General features: G+C 42.4%; 2 protein-coding genes across 3 annotated transcripts; one reads left to right on the top strand and one right to left on the bottom strand.

Moving 5' to 3' along the window:
* Positions 1-48: 48 nt before the first annotated feature.
* LOC131684882 (O-phosphoseryl-tRNA(Sec) selenium transferase) lies at positions 49-2,030 on the bottom strand. The gene is made up of 3 exons (XM_058968125.1): positions 1,723-2,030; positions 1,541-1,670; positions 49-1,484 (listed from the first exon to the last, which is right to left on the bottom strand). Exons 1-3 carry the CDS (start codon positions 1,837-1,839, stop codon positions 316-318), a joined length of 1,416 nt encoding a protein of 471 aa, XP_058824108.1. The 5' UTR covers positions 1,840-2,030; the 3' UTR covers positions 49-315.
* Positions 2,031-15,065: 13,035 nt separating this feature from the next.
* On the top strand, positions 15,066-18,048 carry LOC131684879 (uncharacterized). 2 transcript variants are annotated; one of them, XM_058968121.1, is made up of 3 exons: positions 15,066-17,729; positions 17,794-17,927; positions 17,979-18,048. In XM_058968121.1, the coding sequence occupies exon 1, from the start codon at positions 15,081-15,083 to the stop codon at positions 17,496-17,498; it is 2,418 nt and encodes an 805-aa protein (XP_058824104.1). In that variant the 5' UTR covers positions 15,066-15,080; the 3' UTR covers positions 17,499-17,729; positions 17,794-17,927; positions 17,979-18,048. The 2 variants fall into 2 exon arrangements, with proteins under 2 accessions (XP_058824104.1, XP_058824103.1); XM_058968120.1 differs by having other exon boundaries at positions 15,066-17,927.
* The last annotated feature ends 2,880 nt before the right edge of the window (positions 18,049-20,928 follow it).

Here is a 20,928-nt window from a genome sequence, read left to right as displayed (position 1 = left end):
ACCTCGTCTATACGTTACGTTTTACCAAGTTACTTACTGACCGATTCATTACTGCTAATTACGAAGAAAGAATTTTTTGCAGTTTTTTTTCAATTTAAGGTGGTTGACTATTTTCCATTAAGTTTATCGTGTTCACTAAAACAAAATCTACATAATCATTAACCCTTCCGGCACTGGCGCTAGTGCACTGAGTGCACGCTGCTCTGAAAATCTAGCGAAATCGTCTCAGAGCACCAGCGGCTGCTCGGTCAGTGGGCCACAAGCGCGACTTCCGGAGGGGTAAAACAATATTTCACATTATTTTTATTCCATCATTCACGCTTTTGTGACAGATACTACATTTTCTACCCGTTCCTGCAGTACTTGTCTAAGTTTACTAATGAACCCATCCACTTCCTCGCGACTTATACCGAGTGCTGCGCTCGCCGTTAGGTACGGCACTCCAGCAAGGCCATTATGAGAACCCCATGCTTGGAACGTGTGGCCTCCAATGGTTTTTGATTCCCTTCCGCTTACCACTCGACAACCGGAGACACCTCTTCGGTGCAACATGGAACCAATCATCTGCGGATTTGTTGCGAAATTTGTTAGCGTAAGCGCTAACGAAATTGGGTTCTTCCCGGACACCACCAACTCAGCATATGTTTTCGCTAAGGTTGTCATTTGGCTCAGAAGGTATTGATGAAGCTCCTTTCGTTCGGCGACCAGTCTGCGATAACCATTCTTTCCCAGAGACAGTAGTGTTATAAGTACATCTAATGTTTGAGAACTGGATGCTCTTCCTGGATAAGACTCAGAAACCAGGTTGATTACGTTTTCGTCAAAACCTGCTATGATTGCTCCTCCCACCGGAACCAATAAATTCTTATCTGTACTTTGAACGAACGCATCCACTCGACCTACTCGAGCTGCTTGCTCTAGCTGATGTGTCAGGTAAGTACTTTGTAACCCATAGGCATTGTTAACCACATGTGGAATGTCATTGTCCCGACACAAGCTGGCCAGCTCTACAATACTGTCGCACGTTCTTGGTGCGAAACAACTGGTCGTCGAAAGGGCACAGCAAATATTGCTCGCATCAAGTTGTTCTATTTTGTTCCGAAATTCTTTCAGATCGGTTCCAAACATAGCATCGCCCTTTTCCTCCACTGGAATGGTATCAATGACGACAGGTATAAGGCCTGCCGTCTGAATGCTTTTAAAGCACGATTTTTGGTCAATTCTTGACCACAACACGTACTTAGCTTGTGGTCGTTTCGCCTTCAGCGAAAGTAACGTCATCATTACGGCCATTCCCGTGGCCAGTGGAACGAGAATTGCTTTCTTGCAGCTTCGGATACCCACTTCGTGGATCAAATCCAGCACAAGGCTATTCGTTAAATTATTCATGACCGTGGATCCTGTTGCTTTGGGCTGAGCCTCAGTTAGGCTGCCAGATCGTCCGATCCCGTGAGCAAAGTTGTAGTGTCGTTGGCGAACCATATCTTTATAAATTTTCAAACTGGTTAGCCTTTGTTATCTTTATAGTAGAGGAACTTACCACAAACTATTCTGGCCTCACGCTCGCCTACACCGTAACGATTGGGAAAATTGTTGCTGTCCATCAGAGAAAGCTCGCCGATGAAGTACTCTATGGTAGTATTCTCCCAGCCATCTTCCGGTATTTTTTTCTGAGCAAGGAAATAATCGGGTAATTGTCTTATTACGAAATGTTTCAATTACCTTTTCCAAGAGAAGTTTAATAAGCTTGTCGCGATGTACACGGGCATTGCTCGCTACCGACAAATAATTAGCCGGTGCCAAGTCTGCAGCTATTGACTTTAGGGTGAAATCGTTCATAGTGCAAAACTAATATCCATTCCAACAGCACAACATTACTTTCACTTATTCCATCAGCAATTATGATCTTTGGCTTAAAAAACACCAGATTGTGATAACGCATTTGTGATATTCATTGATAATATTTTTATTTCTGATTTCGTGAAAGTAAACAAACCAACATATCGAATATACGGTAACAGAGCTGCGCGACATTTTTGTTTATTGATAGGAGATTCGTTAAAATTGCAGCGTGACAGCTTACACGCTACCAAAAAATACCTAGAATGATGACTAATAAAAAACTTTAAACCGCACTGCGTCACCTGTGTTTCATTTAATGAACCAAGAAATATTTTATAAGGGTAGGCTGTGGTTGTCAAATCACATATATTTTGCGTGTTATATTATGAGTTTGATCAAACACAATAAGAAGAAAGATACCCAAATTCAGCAAAAAATTGGAGACAATATTTTGAACATGCACCAGATAGGGTAATAATGGTATTTTGGCCCACTTTAGGACATAGTTTTTAAATTGTGCGAATAAGACATATAAAGACTGCAAAGATTGGTAAATATAGTCATACACAACATCGGCTTACATCTGACCATCAATACAGATCTCTTAAAAACGAATCATTTACTAAGAAATCAATAAAAATTTAAATTTCCATATACTTTTTTTGACCCGTGGAGGAAATACATTTTGGCCATGGATAAAATTCTGCAAACATATTATCGCCCACTTCGTGTATACTCGCGCAGTAATTTAGTATTGTTGGAGTAAACTACGATCATAAGAATAAAGAATAGAGAATTTTTAAATTCTATTTTTTTCTAGCTTTCTCTTTTGATTCATCTATGGTATTCCTATTAATGAGACTGAATCTCTGAATAAAGACTCGCCATCTCAATCGTTTACCATGTATCTGTTAAGTCATTCCAATCGCATAAGATACCATTGTGCCATTGACACGTCTCATTCCCGACACAGACAGGTAAATGGTAAACAGACAATTGAAATGACAAGTCGTCATACTAGAGATTCAACGTCTTTAATTCCTATGGACCATTGCAAGATGACGTCAATTGAATAAAAATGCTCGTGTCTAATATACATGCTTATTTTTCTCGTAGAAGGCTATTTGCACAAATTTAGTCGATTTCTAAATCTTACATCAGTTTCAAATACTGACCTACTATTCTGCCCATATAAGCATAAGAGTCCCATATGGATTTTTGTCGAAAATGAGATATCTGTTGGATTGTATTCTGTACCACCACTGAATCATAATGCACAAATAAGATTACCAGGCTTGTTTAGAAAATATCGGAAAAAATACCAAAACATGGTTGTCCCATCCATAAGGCTCAATGAAAAACGTAAATCTTGAACAGCGTTTTTCTCGGCTTGCTGTTTTTCAATATGGGACTCTTATGCATATATGGGCAGTATTGTGTAAGATCAAATGGATTATTCAAAAGTATTATCTTTTGACTGTATTGACAGCTTATACTGCTAGTTTGGAATATATTGGTACGGCAGTAAAAGTTTTTCAACGAGATTTCATTCAATTGTTTACAGAAGTGTTTTATACACATTTTCTCAAATATGGGAGTCCGTTCTATGCAACAACAGTATTTATTCGAAGGGAAACTGTACTGAATAATGCCGCGGGCAGCAACAAACACGAGATCAACAACGATCGGGCCCAGCGCCACTAAACAAACCGCCATTACCAAGAGTGAAGTAATATCGATTACATAAAATGCCTCTAAACCAACACCATCAATAAAGAATCAAATGCCGATGGAAATGGATTTACAACAGCGACTTGTAAGTTCAAGAAGCAAAAAAGAACATCCTACCGTGAGCATCATGAATGCAGTAACGATGACGACAAGGACGTAAGCAAAAACGCGAGACAAGATGGACCGAATGACCTCCAAGGTGCGGGAGACAACGCAGCTAATGTTCCACAGCCAACGAAGAGAATCTTAACACACAGCGGCAAGCTTCGGCAACAATACCTGATAGGCAAGCATTTTCAAACTTAATTTTAATTTTTACATGATATAAAAATCATAAAGGTCCCACGGCTCAGTTATGCTAACACATCGAGCCGTGTTATATAAACAAGAAGGAAAAATATACGAAACAACAAGCTTTGCACCCTACACTCTACCTTGAGTGGCAAAAATGTCAAGAAACGGATGAAAAGGTTAATTGCAGAAGAGATGGCAGAAATGTGTTTTCCCCTAAATCGTACAATATTGTATTGTGCTTATTGTATGATCTGCGATGCAATTTTTCGTGTAATTTGCGCAATTTTACTTTCATCAATTAGTTGTGATTACAGTAACATAATTTGGCCAACAAAACATGGCGTATTTTAATTACAATATGTTTTGAAAGTAGTTCGCAATATTGCTACTTCCTTTATTTTTTCTTCATTTCTGTATAGGGGTTGATGAGGTTGGGTGGCCCAAAATATGTGAGGTGTCCAAATTACCTCTGTTACCCTAATACCCGCCACCTGTTGCTGCGACTTTCAACAAAATGGGAGTAAAATACAATTTGTTCCGAAGCACCATCTGGCAGGCAGATAACACTAGTTTACAAATTTTGGGTTAATTGCATGAAGTTAAGAAAAAAAATGTTTTCTGAGTCAATTTTGGGTCGCTGAGCACGAAAATCATATCCATTTTCTTTTTCAAAGAACCATTTTTAAAAAAAGTGTTTTTAAGCAGTTTTTGGTCAATATCTCAGGAACAAATCTTCCTATTAACACAATTAATTTGACTCACCATTCGAAAGGTATTGATGTGCCCATTCCAAAAATTGATGAGCCCATTTCAAAAATGTATAACATGTTAGGATAAAACATCAACAATTTATGGTTAAGAGCAACCAAAGTCAAAAAAAGTAGTGTTTGGTAAAATTACTAATTTTTAGTTGATTTTTCAAAATAAATTAACAAAAAAAATCTTTTAAAATCTTATGTGACAGGAAAACTACTCGCGTGAATTTTAAGCCTAAGATCACGAAAATCCGACAAAAAATGGTGATGTTATTAAGCACCGAGTGAAAATGGCTCTGTTTTTCACATATCTCTTTTGGTCTTAAATAAGATTACACTGGTTACGCTGAGTACGAAAACCAAGTCCATTTTTTTTTCAAAGGAGCATTTTCAAGATTTCTTTGAAAAAGGTGTTTTGGGCACTATTTTAGTTATTTGTCAATATCTTGTTCAAATACGATCCGATCGAAACAGTTCGAAAGGTATTGATGTGCCCTTTCCGAAAATGTATAATATGCGTAGATCAAATCTCGACCAACATATGATTACGGCTTAAAAGCCAACTGTCAAAATTCTCTTTGAAACGAAATTTCAGACAAACTGTTACCCACCAATCACAGATGTTTATAGTAAACAAAAGAAAAAAGTTTTCTCTTGCATTAACTGCTATGAACTGCGTTTAGCCAGTAACGGTTTGTCCGGAATTTCCTTTCAAAGAGAATTTTGACAGTTGGCTTTTAAGCCGTAATCGTATGTTTGTCAAGAAATGTACATTTATTAGGGCATGTTCAGGAGCGTTTTATTTTGTATAGGAGTTTCAAAGTAGAACTGGAACTGAAACATTCACATCCCCAGCAGAGCGTTGTGTTTTATAATTTCGAACAGTTTTGTTTCAAAATTTAAAACTGTTATACGACTCCGTTCTATTTGTTGCTGGTTTTAAAATACGTTTAGAACTGTGTTTTAAATACATGCAAAGTTTTCAGCACAGACACTTAGACCCGATAGACTAGGGGGAAATAATTTTGAATGCAGTAACGCTGAAGGAATGGCGAGACATGAATTTTAAACTGAATAGAACATCCGCTAAAACTGCTGCTGGGGACAGCAAGTTCTAGTTTTAAAATTTTCAGTTTCATATAATAGAATTGTCGAATCTAGAACTGAAACACTCCTGAACATGCTCTTATGATTACAATCGACCAAAGTAAAAAAAAGTCTAATGCTCGACCTTTTTTTTTTTTTTTTAAAAAAAAATGCATATTTCTAGTAAATTTTTTATAATAAATCATGGACAGAAGAAAATTCTTTTAGAATCTAATGAGATAAATAATCTTTTTGCATAAATTTTAATCCAATGGTCACAAATGTCGGATGAAAAATGTAGATGGTATGAAGCACTGAGTGAAAATTGCAACTTTTTATTTTTCGCACAATCATACTTTCGATTGAAATAATCTTCTATACTTGATAGTTATAGTTTGTGTTGGGTACTGTCTTCTCGAGCTTGCATCCATCCATCCTGCTGCATTTGAATGGTTTTGGATATTTCATTGTACAACTAAGTGTTCTTTTTAAAATGTGAAAATATCGTTGGAAAAGTTTTGTTTTGTCTGTGGTGAGTACATATTTTACGAATTAAAGGAATTTTAGCCTTCTCCTTCAACAGGCTTCACAGCAGATTCTCAGTTCACAGAATATTACGTGGCTAGCGGTACGATCCCACTGAGACTCCTTCCCGATAGTGACTAAAATATTTGACGACTGGCTTATGAGACCAGTGCTACACCCTCTAAACCGCTCCATCCGATGTTAGTGATATTAGGCTTAAAATTAACGTAAGGATATTATTTGTCATCTTATATTCTAAAAGGTCCGAAAAAAAATGTTTTTCGGTAAAAAAAATCATTTAAAAATGAGTAACTTTTAAAAATGGTCAAAAATGCACTTTTTTAAACATTGGTTGCTTGCAGCACTAAAATTTTTACATATGGTCGACACATATTATATGTTTTTGGAAAGAGCATCTCGGCACCTTTTAACCTGCATATTGACTAAATTAATTGAATGATTTTGACACGAAATATTGACTAAAAACTACAAAAAGTCCTCAAAAACGAGTTTTTTTGAGAAAGTCACAAAATTGCTTCTTTGAACAAAAAAATGAATATTGTTTTCGTGTTCAGCGACCCCAAATTTGTCTAAAAAATACTTTTTCTTGAAGCTTCATTTTTCTTGTAAACTAGTGTAATCCCCAACCAGGGTAGACCAGGCAATCGATTAAGCCGTTTGGGAGTCCATAAATCACATACATGCAAACACTGACTTTTATATATAGAAGAAGATGACTAGAACTATTAATCTTGGAAGGATTATATAATTTTGGTACTACCCCTCTCATTCTTCGTTCTTAACAATCATCAATCCAGTTACTCAAAAATCCACAAAACGCAAGCGCTGAGAGTGATTTAGAATGAAATTTGCTTTGACGTTTGTTTTCTTTTATTTTCAATAATTCACAATAAAATATTCATATTACTAATGCTATCAATAATTGGATTGCTGTTAAGCGTGTAATATACCCGCGTAAAAATCAATTTGAGCGTCCTTCTAATGTATAATTAGTGCTTCATACATTTTCATTGTTTTCAAATGTTGATTGTTGATAATAGAAGAAATATTTTGCATTGAGTTTAGTATTCTGTATTATGATGTGTTGATTTACTAACGCCCGTTCTATAGATACTGTGAAATATCCGTATACAGTAAAAATGCATGTAAACTAAAAAACCCGAAAAGTCCGGATTGTTATACTTCGCTTACATATACTACATAACATGGAGAATCTAGTCATGCTGAGTTTTGGTTCACAAAGTTTCACAATTTTGAGAAATTTTGTAATTTTGTTATTTTGAAATTTTGAGCATTTAAAAAGAATCGATTTATATCCCGATACACATGTCATACATCATTGAGCTTTATGTCTAAGAACATGGAGGCCATTTGTCCTTTTTTCCCTAAAACAGTTGTATTTCTGACGAAAGTAGCACAAGCCAATCATTCGTTCCCTTTCCCCTTCGAAAATCAACCTTGGTATTTCAATACTGTCAAATTTCCTATGGGGTATGCTATATTTCTCCTTGGTGGAGGAAACTTACCCAGGTAAAAATTTATTTTTTCTCCTCTGAGGAGAAAATTGTTTTGAACTAATTTTGTGATTAACGGACACAAAACGTATACCTAACTAAATTAGTTATGGAATTTGCGTTTTGACTTCGACTCATCAGAATCCGACACAAACTCTGTGACTAAAACTTCAATCATGCCATATTTATTCGATAACACATGAAATGTTTTCTATTAATTTGTTATTGCAATACTTATCATACATTACCGTTAATAGGTAAATAAATATCAAATATTTTCCTGAATGTTATCACTTCTTATTTGCAGTTGATCATGAACAATTTCATGTAGGGGAACATGGGGAGACTTGACCAGGTTTTCAGTTAAACCTACTTAAAAACGTTTTCAATCCTTCAAAACTCATTTAAACATAATGCGCGGGGGTGGGTGTAGCGTAGTTGGTAAATCGATTGCCTTGTACACAGCGCATCTGGGTTCGAGTCCCGGCCCCGCACATAGGGTCAGAAATGTTTCATAAGAGATTTTTCTAACCCGAAAAGGCGAATGATCTTAAGGTTAAAACCTCTATAACCGAAATAAAAAAAAATAAAAAAAAAACATAATGCGCAGCAGTATTGTGCGTATTCATGATTTTTTGCAGAATTTTACATCGTAGGATAATTTTTCCCAAAAATTTCCTGATGTAGGAGGATAGCATTGCAATCGGTCGATACGAGTTATGGTCGGAGGCTGGTTCTCCCGGTTTTGGAATTTTGATAACTGTCACGTGTCTCCAGTCATTCGGGACAATATTCTGATTAAGAAACTTGTTGAATAAATTCAACAAGCGTTTTTGCACGCACTTGCGTGAATGGTTCCTCGAATGAGCAGCCGCTGGTGCTGAAAGAAGATTTCGCTAGATTTTCTGAACGTGTTGCACAAAATACAACGGCACGAGTGCCGGAGGGTTAAATCATGCCATATGTATACGATAACACTAGAAATGGTTTCAAATAATTTTTTTATTGCAATACTTATCGTACATTAACATAATAACACATAATAATAAATAAATAATAAATAAATAATAATAAATAAATATCAAACAATTGATAATGTTATCACTTCTTATTTGCAGTTGATCACATATAATTTCATATATGTTTTAATAACTACCGCAGAAGAAGATGGTAAATTCCACATATTATTAAGCTTTGTAAGATAAAGAAAAATTCCTTTTATTTTGGATCGATGTTGGTCTACTCAGCTCATTCGCAAGCTGAATAGACTAAACAAAAACCTGTATCAATTATCGAATTTTTAAACTGTATTACTACAGAGAACCAATTCATAAATCCAGACAGCTGCTCTTCCAAAATTTTGGAAAGAAAACAAACACTTGAACCAATGGCTTCCACCATGCGGGACAAAGCTGTCGCCAGTTGGAGTAAAGTAGCTACATGTTTGGAGATCAGATAAATAAAAACAATATCGATGGCCGGGTACAGCCCTCAGCTCAGTATTCTCCGTCCTACCTGACCGGTGTCTTTTCCGACTTAGCTTATTCAGACAGGATAGTCCCAAATTGGTGTAATTGTATGGCAGCTGATCGGTCCCGCTTTCCTTTCGTGGATCTTCGCTAATCCTGTTTATCTATATGCTTTCCCAATCACGATCACATTCCGAACATCTGGTGCACCACCGGGATTCGATCTGATTGTTCTGAGGAGATCGAGTGTTGCTACTTACGGCTGCATCCTCCTAGCAGGGATTGAACTGTTCTATCGATTTTCTATTTACAAACCTGATTTCAATCCCTGCCACGCCGGAAAAACAATAAAATTTTAAGTAGAGAATCGACGGGGCACAAAACCTTCTCAAGTTTCCAGGTGTTTCCTTTCCTCGGATTTACTCTTTGTTCGGCTGCCCGTTTATGCGTGTGTACCTGAATCTGAACCCGTGATTCTTCCCATTCCTTCTCTGTGCTGGTGGGCAAGGGCATCCTGTTGGTTGAAGTGATTGAACAAAGGAGAATTTGTCGGATGCTGCAGCAGGGTTTCTTTCGTACGATTTTCAAAGCAAAAGCGAAAACTCCTCATGGACAAATCCTTGAAGCTAAGATTATGTGCGGTAAAATGGCTCAAAATCGTGCAGTTTGGTCCATCAGCCCGCCGTACCGTGGAAGATATTTGGCGGAATGACGGGAATCACTGCCGGGAATGCCCGTAGGGAAATCATATCGTTTGAGAAAATAAGGGGGAAATTGCTCGCTTTTCAATATTTCCTCTGAATGTGTGCGTGCTTTCCGCGCGAATTAGCTAGCATTAAAAGGGATTTCGTATGGTATGGCTGTTATTGTGTTTGCTCATGTGCGTTTGTGGCGTGGCATGCCAAACTGGTAGTATCAGGGGCGAACAGGCCATCAACTGCTGGGAGCACCACGTTGACTCGATGAATTCCGGTCGAAAGAGGGGATAGTTTTTCAAGGACACGTTCATCCCCTGTGCGTATAAATAAATAAAATTAAACACAATTCTCTTCTATGTACGTTATGTATTGCAAAACAGTAGCTTAGTTCAACTGTTATTATGTTGCCACGTGCGATATTTTTCCACGATATCTGTTTATTTGTCATGAATTTGTCAATTCATCCAAAAAAATTTGTATTCATACGGAAAGAATGTGATGGATTTATAAGTAAATTTTGGAGCCTTTCAATACTGGATATTTGAAACGATAATGAATAGATATGTTACACTGTCACAGTGAACAGTGTTTGAACCAATTAGTATTGTAGTGAGGACCATTTGAAATGGAAGGATAGGAAAAGGGAAGAAGGACCGTTTGAAATGGAAGGATAGAAAAAGGAAAAAAAAGGATCGTTTGAAATGGTAGGATAGAAAAACATAGACGTCACGTAGAGATGAGAGAAAGGTATAAGAAAAAAGAATAGATAGAAATTGTTGGAAGTTTAAGTAAATAGAACGTTGAATTCGTGAAGATATAAGCAAACATTTATTTCCGTAAGTAGATCCTATGGCAGCACGAATTTACATGAGTACAATTTCTGAATTAAAACCTAAACAGGTGCCGGAAGGCCAAGAAACGCACTCAACCGTTCGAATTGTGCACGATTGAGGTTAGGTGATACGTGACTTGCGTATTGCCCTGTAATCTAGCCGTAATTGTTGGGAATTAACGAGATACAATAATTGACCGATGTAAATAAGCTTGAATATTACTCTAAGCATAATATTAATAAATTACATCAGCTTTTAGCTGATACCGTTTGGAATACATTCCTTAGGGTGTTGCTGAAAAGCCTCTTATTTAATCCACCCAACAATCTAAAAGATCGTCCAAGATAACCACGAAGCAATGCCGAATTGTACAGGAAGTGCCCCCACCGTGGAAACACACTGTAACCAGTGTAATGAACCTGACACGGATCGGATGGTAAGCTGTTGTCACTGCGATTCGTGGTGGCATTTTACCTGTGTGGGTGTGAACGACAGCATTGATGCGACAGACCGACCGTTTACATGCCCAAACTGTCAGAGACCGTCGGCACAGATTCCGGTGATTGATGCACCCGGAAGCAAGGCTAACAGCAAAGCAGGAACGAGCACTTCAACCTGTAGTGCTGGAGCAATAAGGGCTCGCCTACAGCTCGAGAGACTTGAGGCCCAGAAGGCTTTGGCGATGAAGCGTATAGAGTTGGAGCGCCGGGAGCACGAGCGGAAGATGGAGCAAGAGAAGCAGAAAAAGGAAGCAGAGTTTGAGCGGAGGCAATTGCAGCTAGAGCAGGCGGTAATGAACGAGTCATTCCGTTTGAGAGAGGTGATTGACCTAGGTGGGGAAGGCGATGAAGACAACCGGAGTGTCGCCTCAGTGCAGAGTTCCTTCAGCAAGGTACAGCAGTGGAAGGCCGCCCATTCGACGTTGGTTGTCCCGACGGAGAAGGCTCCAGCTATTGGTACGAGTAACGCGACGACCGCAACTGGAATACAAGCTAGGCAGGACGGCATGCAGCAACCAACTAGCATTAACGAGGGTATTCTAGAAGCAGCGTTGGCAGGTATTTCGTTAGGGCAGTCAGGGTTTGAGCCAACGTTAGGGGGTATTATCGGTCGAGCCGAAAGCACAACAGCGCCAATAGTTGGTAGAGGTCAGGCTAACATTTTCTCGGTTACCTCCGCGCTCGCCAGGCCTAGCAAAGGCATCGCAAATGTAATCCCCAAGCAGCATGCTTTCCAAAACTATCCCTTTCCTCTCACCCAGCCTCCTCCAGCAGGCAATTCGTTTATCATTCCGCGAGTTGGTAATCCGAATTTTGCAATCGCCGCGCAATCGACCGCAGTGAATAGAGATAGTGCAGGCCCGATTAGAGGTCCAGTGACAGTGGAAGAATTACTGGGAGGAGAGTATTCCCAGTCGTACGCCGGCCAACCGTTACCGTCTGTGATCCCCACTGAGCAAAGGTTTTCGAGAAGGCAGACGGTGCCACCAGGAATCCAATTGGGACCGCAGGAGCAACCACGGTTTGCGGAGTTCCAGGCTGGTGCGCAGCAACCTCCGTTGCAAGACGAGCAGGCGTATTGGGGACCGACACCGCGACAATTGGCGGCAAGACACGTGATGAACAAGGAGTTGCCAATCTTTTCTGGTAATCCGGAGGACTGGCCGCTATTCATTAGCTCGTACGTTAACTCTACTCAGACGTGCGGGTTTTCGAACGAGGAAAATTTGGCGAGGTTGCAACGGTGTTTGAAGGGGCACGCACTTGAATCGGTGCGGAGTCGACTGTTGCTACCGGCGAGCGTCCCAAATGTTTTAGCTACGCTGGAGATACTTTATGGTAGACCGGAATTGTTGATCCATGCGTTGTTGCAGAGGATCCGAGGGGTGCCTGCGCCAAAACAGGAAAGACTAGACACGCTAATCGGTTTCGGTATGGCGGTGCAGAATTTTTGTGATCATCTGGAAGCCGGGAGGCATGAAGCGCATCTCAACAATCCGATGCTACTGTTCGAGTTGGTAGAGAAGCTTCCAGCACATATGAAACTGGACTGGTCGCTATACAAGCAGCGCTGCGGGGAAGTGAACCTGCGTTCTTTCTCGCAGTATATGCAGACGCTCGTGCGAGCGGCATCCGACGTGACCGTGAACTACGATCCTAGGCCGCAACCTGTACAGCAGCAGCGAATAGTGAAGGAGAAGAACGGAAAGGACAAAAACTTCTGCGGAACTCACTCAATGGAGGATTCTTCTTTGATGGCGACGAACAAAGAAGCATCTGGCGTTACGATGCGCCCATCAAGCCCAGCGTGTTTCATTTGCAAAAACTCGGGGCATCGGGTAAAAGACTGCTCAGAGTTCGACAAGAAAACGGTCGATGAACGCTGGGAGACAATACAGAAACTCGGCTTGTGTCGGCTCTGTCTTGGAGCACACGGAAGGCGCCCCTGCAAGAATCGCAAGCAATGCGATATCGACGGATGTCAACGGCGTCACCACCCTTTGCTGCACTCCAAACGGGACACAAATGAAGCCCAGCAGGCCAGGGAAAACGGAAAGACGCCAGGAAATGGCTGTAAGAAGTTTGGGAACGACGGAAATTCGGCGAAGAATGGGTCCAGGCAAGAATCGAGTGAAGCTAAGACAAGTAGTTCCAAAGCGGTCACCAACCATCATTCCGCTGGGAAGACTACGCTTTTTCGTATTATTCCAGTGACTTTGTATGGGAACAATCGATCTGTGTCCGTGTATGCTTTCTTGGACGACGGCTCGGAGAGAACGCTGATTGACGAAGAGTTGGTAAAGGACCTTGGGGTTGTAGGAGATCCGCAACCATTGTGCTTGCAGTGGACGGCGAACGTGAAGAGGTCAGAAGCTAATTCTCAACGGGTCGCATTGGAAATAGCAGGACGGTCAGGGGCATCCAAACATTCTTTGTCGGACGTGCGCACCGTAAGAAAGCTGGACTTACCACGACAATCCTTGCGGTACGCGGAACTCGCAGAAACCTTTCCGTACCTAAAGGGCCTACCGATCGATGATTACGATCAAGCGGTACCGCGCATCCTCATCGGAAACGACAACGCTCACGTTACATCGACACTCAAGCTACGAGATGGCCGACCGGGAGAGCCGATAGCAGCAAAATCACGTTTGGGATGGACGGTTTATGGATCCAACCAGGACAAGTCAGGGGATATCGTTCATAGTTTACACATATGCGAGTGCCAGGAGGCCGAGCAGACCCTACATGAGCTCGTGGAGAAGTTTTTCTCAGTCGAGAGTCTGGGTATAATGGAAGTCGCCCATCCTGAGTCCGCGGAAACTCAACGAGCAAATCGGATCCTGATGGAAACTACTAAGCGGGTCGGACAGCGATTCGAAACTGGGCTTCTCTGGAAGTACGATAGCTTCGAGTTCCCGGACAGCTACCAGATGACGGTTCGACGACTGCAGTGTTTGGAAAGGCGTATGCAGAGGGATTTACTCATCGGCGAAAGTGTGAGGAGACAGCTTTCTGAGTATCAAGCGAAAGGGTACATACACAAAGCGACCCGGAAGGAGCTCGATGATTCAGATCCACGGCGTACGTGGTACTTACCTTTAGGAGTGGTCATCAATCCCAAGAAGCCGTCCAAGGTTCGTATCTTCTGCGATGCAGCGGCCAAAGTGGATGGAGTCGCACTCAACACGATGCTGTTGAAAGGGCCGGATCTGCTAAATACGTTGCTCAATGTTCTATACGGATTCCGGGAGAAACGGGTCGCTCTGTGCGCGGATCTGAAGGAGATGTTTCACCAGATTCGGATTCGACGAGAAGATCGACATGCGCAACGACTGCTTTGGCGAGATGATCCTATACAAGCCCCCGATGTGTATTTGATGGACGTCGCAACGTTTGGTGCAACGTGTTCACCGTGTTCGGCACAATTCGTGAAGAATTTGAACGCTAAGGAGCATTCAAGACAGTATCCAGTTGCAGCCGACGCAATTATCCGGAAGCACTACGTGGATGACTACTTGGACAGCGCTGACGACGTTGACGAAGCGGTGAAGCTGGCACATGAAGTCAAACTGGTCCACTCTCTCGGCGGATTCCATCTGCGGAACTGGCTTTCAAATTCCACCGAGGTTCTCGCACGGGTCGGGGAGAGAGACCCAGTCACAGAAAAGTGTCTCCAGCTGGACAAGAACAGTTCAACCGAACGCGTGCTCGGGATGTACTGGAAGCCGGTCGACGATGTCTTCACGTTTACAACGACGCTAGCGGTGGGTGCGGATCATCCAACTAAGCGCCAGGCACTGCGAGTAGTGATGAGCCCATTCGATCCGGCAGGATTGTTGTGTTTTTTCCTCATACACGGCAAGGTACTAATCCAGGAGCTGTGGAGGGCGAAGACGACATGGGATCAACTAATTCCGGAGGAGTTACTTGGGAAGTGGATGCGGTGGACGAGTTTGTTCAAACATCTGGACCAGATTAGCATTCCGCGTTGCTACTTTCCGCAACGTTCGGTGAAAGATATCTTGTCGCTGCAACTGCATATCTACGTGGATGCTAGCGAAGAAGCTTATGCGTGTGTCGCTTACTTTCGGGCGGTATTTCCGGATGGGATTTCTGTTGCGTTAGTCGGTGGGAAATCCAAGGTGGCTCCACTGAAGGCACACTCCATCCCACGGTTGGAGTTGATGGCAGCGGTAATCGGAGTACGCTTGATGAAGACCATCCTCACTGGGCACTCGCTCGTAGTCGAGAAGACAGTGTTATGGTGTGACTCTAAGACGGTGCTGGCTTGGATAAATTCAGATCATCGAAGATATCGCCAGTTCGTAGCTTGCCGAGTAGGTGAGATTTTGTCCAAGTCGGAGGCGAAGCAATGGCGTTGGATATCATCGAGAAAGAACGTCGCCGACGATGCGACAAAGTGGGGAAAAGGGCCGTGTTTGTCCTCAGGCGGCCGTTGGTTCCGTGGTGACAACGATTTATATTTGCCAGAAGATCAATGGACCATAGATGCAGATTCAGTCGGCGCGACGACCGATGAAGAGCTGAGGTCGTGTTTGGTGCACAAGGAGGTTATCGTACCGCCACAACTTGTGAGGTGGGAGCGATTCTCGAAACTGACGCATTTGTATCGATCGGTAGCACATGTTCATCGCTACGTACAAAATCTACGGCGAACGGTAAAACGAGAGACTCGACTGGACGGACCACTCACTCAAGAGGAATTAGCAACAGCCGAAACCACAATCTTTCGTTGGGTGCAGTGTGAGCAGTATCCGGACGAGGTGGCGACTTTGTCAGTAATGCGGGACAAGCAGCCAAAACAACAGGCGCGGCTGGAGAAAACCAGCAAAATATACAAACTGTCTCCGTACTTGGACGAAGCAGGTGTTATTCGTTCTGATGGAAGGATATCTGCTGCGACCGTCGCCGCGTTTGACACTAAGTTTCCAGTAATATTGCCGAAAGCCCATCCAGTGACTAGACTGCTGGTTGAATGGTACCACCAACGATTTCTTCACGCCAATGGCGAGACTGTCGTGAACGAAGTGAGACAGCGTTTCCACATATCGCAGCTGCGCCCGTTCGTGCGTAAGGTGGCTAAAGAGTGCGCCTTGTGTAAAGTCAAGAAGCCAAGTCTGGCGACACCCCGAATGGCTCCACTCCCGGCGGCCAGGTTGCAGGCGTACGTACGTCCATTTTCCTACGTAGGCGTCGACTATTTCGGGCCGATCGGCGTGCGGGTGAACCGAAGTATTGCAAAACGATGGGTAGCTCTGTTCACGTGTATGACCACACGAGCAATCCATCTCGAAGTCGCTCACACACTTTCAACGGAATCTTGCAAGATGGCGATCAGGCGTTTCATCGGACGCAGAGGAGCACCTGTGGAGATCCGCAGCGACAGGGGCACACATTTCGTGGGATCGAGCAACGAACTTAAGCAGGAGATGGGCAAAATCGAGCGCCAGCTTGCCGAAACGTTCACCAACGCGAACACGAAATGGGTGTTTAACCCACCTGGATCACCTCACATGGGTGGCGCCTGGGAGCGTCTAGTGCGGTCGGTGAAAAACGCTCTTGCTGCAATGGAGTCTTCTCGAACGCCGAACGAAGAAACGCTGGCAACGTTGCTAGTGGAAACTGAGAGTGTGGTCAATTCGAGACCGCTAACATATATTCCTCTGGAGACGGCGCAACAGGAGGCTCTAACACCGAACCACTTTCTTCTAATGAGCTCGAGCGGCGTAACGCAGACTCCGAAGACGCTTACGGATCCAAGACAAGCCTGCAGGAACGACTGGAATCTATGCCGTACAATGGTAGATCAGTTTTGGCGCCGGTGGGTGCGGGAATATCTTCCTACCATCGCACGTCGTACCAAGTGGTTTGAGGAGACGAAACCGATCGATGTAGGAGATTTGGTGATCATCGTGGAGGAGAAGATACGCAACGGATGGATTCGAGGACGTGTAGCCAAGGTCGTGGTGGGCCGAGATGGGCGAGTTCGCGATGCCGTGGTGCAGACTCCCGACGGAATGGTGCATCGACCTGTAGCAAAGCTGGCGCGGATCGACATAGAAAAGGTGGGGCTTCAGCCGGGAACAGCAGAAGGTAAAGCTGAACCGGAGATATCTAACCAGCCTTACGGGTCGGGGAGTGTTACGGTATGTCCCGCTGACCCCTTCCAACTCCACGGTGGACCACCTGTCGGTGGACAATTTTGATGTAGTGAGGACCATTTGAAATGGAAGGATAGGAAAAGGGAAGAAGGACCGTTTGAAATGGAAGGATAGAAAAAGGAAAAAAAAGGATCGTTTGAAATGGTAGGATAGAAAAACATAGACGTCACGTAGAGATGAGAGAAAGGTATAAGAAAAAAGAATAGATAGAAATTGTTGGAAGTTTAAGTAAATAGAACGTTGAATTCGTGAAGATATAAGCAAACATTTATTTCCGTAAGTAGATCCTATGGCAGCACGAATTTACATGAGTACAATTTCTGAATTAAAACCTAAACAGGTGCCGGAAGGCCAAGAAACGCACTCAACCGTTCGAATTGTGCACGATTGAGGTTAGGTGATACGTGACTTGCGTATTGCCCTGTAATCTAGCCGTAATTGTTGGGAATTAACGAGATACAATAATTGACCGATGTAAATAAGCTTGAATATTACTCTAAGCATAATATTAATAAATTACATCAGCTTTTAGCTGATACCGTTTGGAATACATTCCTTAGGGTGTTGCTGAAAAGCCTCTTATTTAATCCACCCAACAAGTATAGCAGATTTATGATTGAACGAATATCCGTTAAACAATAGAGCCGCCGTACCAATACATCTCAAATAAGAGCTACACCAACTTTTAAATGGCCTATGTTAAGCCAAAGAGAACCAAGGGCCATTTTGAGACACATGGCTTTCACACGCGATAGTGTCTAATACAGCACAAATAACTTTAATTTCGAAAACTCGACTAGTACTCGAAAGCAAATAAGTATCCCGGATGAAAATTAACATTAAAATTTATCCTATGAATGCTAATGCTCCTGAAAAAAAAGAGTTGTGTTCAGTAGCGGACCACGATGACATTAGAAATATAGTTTTTAAGACCATCCACAATATAGTTCGCTTTAGTATTGTGGGCTGTGATGTGGGGTAGAAACCTACGCTCGCCAAGAGATGAACATAGGTTTGATCAATACCGGCGCCTGCCAGGCCCGCACGTAGATCGCGGAAGGAAGGAAGACGTGACTAGGGACCATCCATAAATGACGTAGCATTATATGGGGGAGGGGGGAGTTTTGTATTTTGTGATGATGTGTGACGACAGGGGGGGTAGGGGGTCATGTCATGCTACGTAGCTTTTTTAAAGGGGAATAGGGGTTGACCTGATGTCACGACAATCTTACCCGTTTCATCTAACTAACATCGTTTTTAAATTTTACGGGGACAACGAGGGGGGTGAGGGTTACTGTCAAGCTACGTGATTATCAGGGGGGGGGGGGTATATAGAATTTTGTGACGAAATGCTACGATGGGGGAGGGGGGTGTTAAAAATCACTCAAAAAATGCTACGTCATTTATGGATCATCCCCTACAGATTTTTTCACCTCAGAAAAATCCCAACGACCTCGGCTGGAATTCAACCCAGGCCAATTGGAATGAATGGCCGTCACGCTTACCACTCAACCACCGGCGCCGTCCGTATTCAGCTTGAAACTGAAACAGTGAACTTAGTGGATGTTCTGTGGTGTTTTATTTTATATACGACGGCGCCGGTGGTTGAGTGGTAAGCGTGACCGCCACTCATTCCAGTTGTCCTGGGTTCAATTTTAGCCGAGGTCGTTGAGATTATTCTGAGGTGAAAAAATCTGTGGTCACGTCTTCCTTCGGAAGGGAAGTAAAGCCGTTGGTCCCCGGTCCATGAGTTGATGAATCGATATCTCGTCCAAATACTGGATCCACCTCTCTGGCGTCGGTAAAGAAGAAGTAGAATCGAACTTCTATACTTACACTAATAAATATCATCCTCCCGTGATACTTGTGGGGTGCGCAGTGGTATATACGGTAAAGTGACCAGACGTCCCGGATTAAGCGGGACAGTCCCGGATTTCGAGATCTTGACCCGCATCGTAAAACGTCCCGGAAAGTGTCCCGCATTTATAAAAATGATGATTTTTGTTCCAAAATACCCATATTGTACATTCATATTGTTCAAATAACTCATAAAGCTTCCGAGTCGTGCTGCCAAATCTCCCAATTACGTGGGGAATGTGCAAAATGAGCCAATTTATCCTGATTGTCACAGTGCCCTTTTCGAATTCTAATATGACCCAGGTCATGAATCCTTACGAAAAGTTTCTCAATCTTACACAAGTTGTGCAAATATTTGAGAAATGTAAGGTTCTTGAGCGCGTCCCGCATTCGTCTTGAAAACATAAGGTCACTTTAATATACGGCCTCTAGCAAAAGCAAGTATCGAATTAACAATTCCTTCCCTTTCCTTCCGCGATCTACGTTTGGGCCTGGCCGGTGCCGGTATTGATCAATAAACACTTTAGGATTACCAGGAGTTGATCATTGAAAGATGTTTCGCTACTCCCAAGCATAATTATCTACTGATTCCCTGTGCAACTTCAGCTAGTCCAGATCGATAACGTGTGTACCTACAATCCGCCAAAAAATTCGGTCTGAGAATTCCCTCCGTATCATCAATCCAACGCACACATAAACATTGTTATTGGTATACATCAGTGTGCAATCGGGCTGTCTCATCAACCTATTTCTGCAACCTATGTTGATTAGCTGTACATAAACCGTCTCACCGTTGGTATGTGCAGTACTTTATGGTCACACCTGTAACCGAGCAGCTGGCTTCCAATGAAAGTTATGGCGTCTCAGAGGCTGCCATTCTATGTTGCTCAGGAATACACACATATACATATAGGCATACATTCATACAGAGGAACTTAAATTCATACATTACATACCAACTATTTGGTACAAGCTTGTTTCAGAGAGCGTGTAATGTCGTGTCATCTAGACTGTCCAATTCTATGGAAAACATGCTACGATCGCGTTGGAGTCTACGTCATAGTGGTCTGTCTCTCCCTAAACTCCTTTTTGTCTCTCAGGTTCGAAGCGGATCAATCGTCTATTAACCCTAGAACGTTGCACTGGGGTATAAATGTACCCCACGCCTTCTTTGGAGCCGTGTGAAGACGAGTGATTTACCGACCTGGGACCCTAACCATAATTCAATTTAGAGTTCCTAGTAAGAGTAGGAAAAGGTGGTATAGCCAGTTTGCTTATAGCCTTCGTGGAGGCGGCTGTCAAAGTTGGCATGGGGTACATTTATACCCCAGTGTACGGTTGCCGTTAGGGTTTCGTTCTGTCAGTGGAAAGGTGACTTGTGACAATACCTGTGGTTGTTTTACTACGTAAGTGACAATTAGTATTATATAATCGTTTTTAATCATTTATTCAATTAATTTAATTTAATTTTGAATTAGAAAAAGAATCGCTCTCATTTTTGCTGATTTTTATTGTTTTATAGTTTATTTTTTATAGTTTTTCAAAACAATAGTTCGCAAGCATAATTTGCGCACAGTAAATGCTGTAACAGTAACGTTGTGTGTTACCAATGCATTAC

Source organism: Topomyia yanbarensis, chromosome 2 (assembly GCF_030247195.1).
Source record: "Topomyia yanbarensis strain Yona2022 chromosome 2, ASM3024719v1, whole genome shotgun sequence".
NCBI lineage: Eukaryota > Metazoa > Arthropoda > Insecta > Diptera > Culicidae > Topomyia > Topomyia yanbarensis.
The sequence above is the reverse complement of the archived record's forward strand: the minus strand, read 5'-3'. Positions and strand labels throughout refer to the sequence as shown.